The sequence below is a fragment of the Etheostoma spectabile genome, chromosome 10, assembly GCF_008692095.1.
Source record: "Etheostoma spectabile isolate EspeVRDwgs_2016 chromosome 10, UIUC_Espe_1.0, whole genome shotgun sequence".
Taxonomy (NCBI): Eukaryota; Metazoa; Chordata; class Actinopteri; order Perciformes; family Percidae; genus Etheostoma; species Etheostoma spectabile.
The window spans coordinates 6976558-6981603 of NC_045742.1; the positions used below are offsets into that span (position 1 = coordinate 6976558).

At 36.6% G+C, this 5046-nt stretch overlaps 1 protein-coding gene across 5 annotated transcripts in view; it reads right to left on the minus strand.

Annotated features, from left to right (window-relative positions):
- Nucleotides 1–3057: 3057 nt before the first annotated feature.
- prom1a (prominin 1a) overlaps nucleotides 3058–5046 on the minus strand; it is a 76547-nt gene continuing 74558 nt past the window's right edge. For all 5 annotated transcript variants that reach the window (XR_004333713.1, XR_004333710.1, XM_032527348.1 and 2 more), the window contains one exon: nucleotides 3058–5026. Coding sequence is in view for 1 of the 5 variants with exons in the window: in XM_032527348.1 (XP_032383239.1) it covers nucleotides 4993–5026 (34 nt within the window). In the remaining 4 variants the exon portion in view is untranslated. The remainder of the gene's footprint in view (nucleotides 5027–5046) is intronic.

The following is a 5046-nucleotide window of genomic DNA, read 5'->3' on the forward strand; positions in this document are numbered from 1 at the left end:
GCGGGGGGGGGGGGAAATGGCCGGGAGACGTTGTGATTGTGTTGCATTAATCAGGTGATATAGTTTGTATTTGCAGCAAACATGAAACACTGACTACTGTAGCTTCACTGACTACCCATCGAAAATTGTGCGTGGTCTAATTTTGTAACTGTAGTCCTTTGGCCAGAATGTAATGTTTGTATATGTGCAGTAGAAGTATAAAGTAGCAAACAATTAAAATATTCCAAGTTAAGTTTAAGCACCTTTTTAAATTGTACAAGTAATGTATCTGAGTAACTGTAGCCTATTTAGTTACTTTTTACTACTGTCCAATAATGACTTTCAGGCGTATTCCTTGAGTAATTTTGTTGCAAGTTTAGTTCCTTGTCTTTAAAAAAAGATAAAAATAAAAATTAAATTCTTAAGCTGCTGCAGAACCAGCAGTGTTGCACAAAGTATTCTCTTCACCCCTGGAGTGTTTGTAGTCCCCTGAGATTGCAGCATATTCACTGGCACACTTTGTCTGATGTAAGTGTCTTCCTGTGTAAATGCATAGTGTGCTGTCCATTGGTGTGCATGATACTCAGTTTAAGACACATTTGAAAGATAAAAAGCTGTGTATATGGAGCTCCAATAATAATTATAAAGCTATTGGAATTAAAACATCTTGGCCTATAATGTATTGTGATATGTAGCATTTTCTTTGTTGGCTCTCGACTATTACATTTTCCTCATGACAGTAAACAGAAATACGTTTCTCCAGAGCCCCTATATAGTGCATACTATTATAGCATTGGAGCCCCTGCTGGCAGTGTTAGTGGATGGCTCTACCCATCAAGCTAAAGATGGATTGTACATGCAGTAATGTACAATTTGTTCAGAATCTCTGAACTAACATTTAAACACAGTGTTTTGACTTTCTCTGAACCGCTGCTTCTGTTTTCAAAGTTTTTTTTGTTCTCCGTCTTTTATACAAGCTTATTTAGAAGTAGAAAAGAGTTGGCTGGTTTTGCTGGTGGTGTTTATTCACATACTGTTTGGTGCCTGAGAAACCTCAGAACAAAGCTTATGGAAGAAGATAATCATCTCCTATTGAAAATAGCTGACCATTAACGCAACCAGTGGGCGCTGGCCAGCAGTGTCCGCACCACATAAGAATGTGCAGTCTTGTGTTAAATTTAACATGGACTATGAGCAATATGGCTCATGTTACCAGTGGTGGAATGTAACTAAATACATTCACTCAAGTACTGTACTTACAGTAAATACAATTTTGACGTAGTCGTACTTTACTTGAGTATTTCACTTTACTTCTACCCCACTACATTTCAGAGGGAAATATTGTACATACATCACCTAATTTATTGGATAACATAAGTTCCATAATAATATTACAGATATAATCAACTCACTGGATTATTTTTGGGAGCAGAAGGTGACGAAGGCGGGGAGAAATCCAAAGCAAGGATGCCGGTCAGGCCTGCTAGCACGGCTAAGGGAACTACCACACAAATTGACAACTGGCAACTGGCTACAAATACACACAGAACTGCTGCGTGATGATTATAACAAAAGCCTGGCTGAACATCACAGACAGACAACAGTTAGCAGCTAACAGGGTGCGCTAGCTACCGGCAGGATAGAGACAGGGTAGGTGAATTTAAATAATGACTAAGTTGAAAACGCGTATTGTTGTCACGTAAGGGCCCCGTTTATGTTGCACAGACATTGTAATCGCATTTTGTGTATGTTAAGAGGCACAAAGGCAGTGTCAGGTTTTTTTCAATCCAAATTACACACATAGTTATACCGATCAAAATGAATGGTAAAATTGGCCGGAATTCTCCTTTAAGTAAGATTTTAAATGCATGACTTGTAATGAGTATGTCTACACTGTGTTGTATTGCATAAGTAAAAAATCTAAGTTCTTCTTTTTTTTGGCTTCTTATTTGGCGTTAAAAGCATGTTAGCCAAAAATCCACTGCCTATTCAATACTCTATTGTTTTTTTATATCTTACAAAGGAACTAAAATGTAAACAAAGCTGAAAAAAAACTGACAACAAAAAATTAATTTTAAAGTTTATTCACAATACATACACTTTTCACCACCACATAAAATGTTCCTCTTCAGTGGCTCCTTCAGTGCCCAACTTTGAAGCATCGCAGTTCAAACCAGTTACCACTGTATCTGTCCTGAAGGTTCAGATACACGATATCAACGTTAAGCACTTAGTAAAATTCTAGTTTTTTTGCCCAAGACGGGTTACATCCAGACACTAGCAGGCAAGAATGATAGTCTTGTCAAAGTGAGTACACAGATACTTAAAAAATGTCCATCTTAACAGGAAACAAGTAAAAAGCTGCACAGCTCACTCGTTTTGGTGTGTGTGTGTGTGTGTGTGTGTGTGGTGGGTGTGTGTGTGTGTGTGTGTGTGTGGGTGTGTGTGTGTGGTGTGTGTGTGTGTGTGTGTGTCGTGTGTGTGTGTGTGTGTGTGTGTGTGTGTGTGTGTGTGTGTGTGTGTGTGTGTACAGTATGCAAAGCATACTGCTTCTTTATGTTACTAGTACAGATACTGTATTATACAGTTCTGTATATTTACTAGAATATGAGCTACTGTAGGCAATATAAAAAAGGTAACTAGCTTTGTAGCAACTAGCTAACTAGCCTAGGTATTTGTTTAGCCAATTTTAACTAAAATTATGAAATGTATTCCTTTTTTGATTTATGAAATTAATTAGTTAACACATTGTTATAAAAAAAAGAATAATGTACAGAAGATATTGTTTTCTGTATTTTCTTATGCTAATCAGTTGGTTTTAGGTGGTAGGTCATCAAAAAACTATTTGAAAATCGTTGCACCTCTTTCCTAAAATCCACTAAAAAAAATTTGAATTTTTTTTTAAATGTACTCTTTATCTGGTTGAAAATGTTCTGTTTATAATAGTTTTAATGTAAAATCATGTTTTTCAGTTCTGTAAAGCTACATTTGGTTCTGCAAGGTAGTATACTCTAGGCTAGTGTATTTAATTGGCGTATACTATTCAGACTTTTAACGTTAAGATGGACATTTTTTTAACAGTGTGCACCAACACCATCAACTATATAGCATTCTACTTCTTTTCTACTATTTGAATTGTCGCATGAACGGATTGTCTAATGTTTTACCGTCTTTACTACGTCGCTGACAGCCGCTGCAGATCTAACCTGTAAACACTGAAGCGAGGCGGGTGGGAGAACTGCATTGGCTTGCCCAATGCGTTAGTGATGAGAGTTCAGCATATTCCTCAGCCAATATCATTTATACAAAATAAAAAATAGCTCTTGAGTACATTCACTCGTTCTATATAGTTTTTCTTTCAATTTATCCATAGCTACTGTGGGGTTTTAAAAAGCAGAAAAAATAAGCACATAATTGAAAGACCACTAAAGACATAAGACCTACAGTAAAAAAAACAATTTGGCTTGAGAAAGTATTTCTCCACTTTAAACTTACCATCACTATGAAAAGCAAGCAAGAAAGATCTCAGTAAAAATGTCATGTTAGTGAACGCAATCTATAATTCTGACATCTGTGTCATAGTGTGTGATATATTAAGAAGTTATGCTTTGACTTAAAGGGAAAATCCACCTCAAACACTTAAAGGTAAAATTGTATTTGGTGATGCGTTTGTTGATGGGTTTTGCTGTTTGGTGGTGTATTGTTGGGAATAATGGCCAAATCTTGATGGCAGGATTTGTGGTCAGATATGTGCTTTTTGGCTTTCTAAAACAGTGTTACACAAACTGGGTGAGGCTCCCTAAATGATCCGAGGATAAATCTGAATGGTCCCAAAGAAAGAAAAAGCTAAAATGAATTTTTGTTCACATAATACAATGTTGTTGTCTGAGTACTCAAATCTTTGTGATTTTTCTTTTTTAAGGTGTCAAAAACTATTCAAATAAATCAATCTGTGCAAAGAACTACTAGTTCAAAATTTAGTCGGAATTTAGTGCCAACAGTTTGTTAAATGTTAAAACAAATTAGCAGCCCCGGACATTGACATTAAATCAGAATGCGGCAACAAGCCATGTTACGCTTTGAACATGCATTCATATTAATGTCTATAATTATTTTTATTATCATTTTCAGAGTTGTTTAAAGGCATTCTGGGAAATGTAGGAAATGAAGACCTGGCACGAAAGTAGATTACACTGGGGAAAATGGGTATGTTAAAAAAGAGGCGATTTTAAACATCATGTATAGTGTTAGTGGCCGATAATAATAGTGTAAGAGCATCGGTTGGTGGATTTTCCCTTATGAGAAGGAGCATATGTGTCAAAAACCAGTGTGGGGAAAAAAAACTTCTGAAAGGCAACCTGTCATTTGCAATTCGCCCAAAAACCAACAAAGATGTCTGGATGTATTGTAATATTGTAAACATTTTTTTTTCTTTTGTAAATGATGTTAAATTTCTTTATATTAGTCACACATCCACCTGGGACCATCCTCTTCTTATATTTTTATCTTTGTTCAAATCACCCCGTTCTCAGTCGTTAAGGAACACTGACACATACCAACTCACACATGCTGCAGTCAAAAAGGATGTGCCATTCCCAACCAACAGTGCTTTTTAACACATTCAATTTCATGTTAATTTGCACTTTTGCTTTGCAGATGTAATGACAGACTTTCCCACTTATAGTATTAACATCTGTTGAATGTGTTACGTCCATTCTGAGTGCAGAAGAAAAAGTTTCCTCTAGCAGCTTACCGTGACCTTCGGATGACCTTTCAGCCACTGTCTTCTTAAGCACAAATAAGTACATTAATATGAACAGGCATCCCAGTTATTGTCATGTCCTGTTGCTGATATATTTTTCAGGTTGGGTTTGTGTCCGAACCAATGTAAACGCAGACACAGCAGTCCTTCAAGGAAAAAAAAAAAGCAGAGCAAGCGTGGCTCAGATTGATGCTTAGGGAGAATAGTTTGATGTCCTGCAGGCAGGGGGGAGCAGGTAACTGCATGAGGCTTTAATCTGCCTGGTTGAGGAGGTTGAGTTGATTGCTAAAGATAAAAAAAAAAAA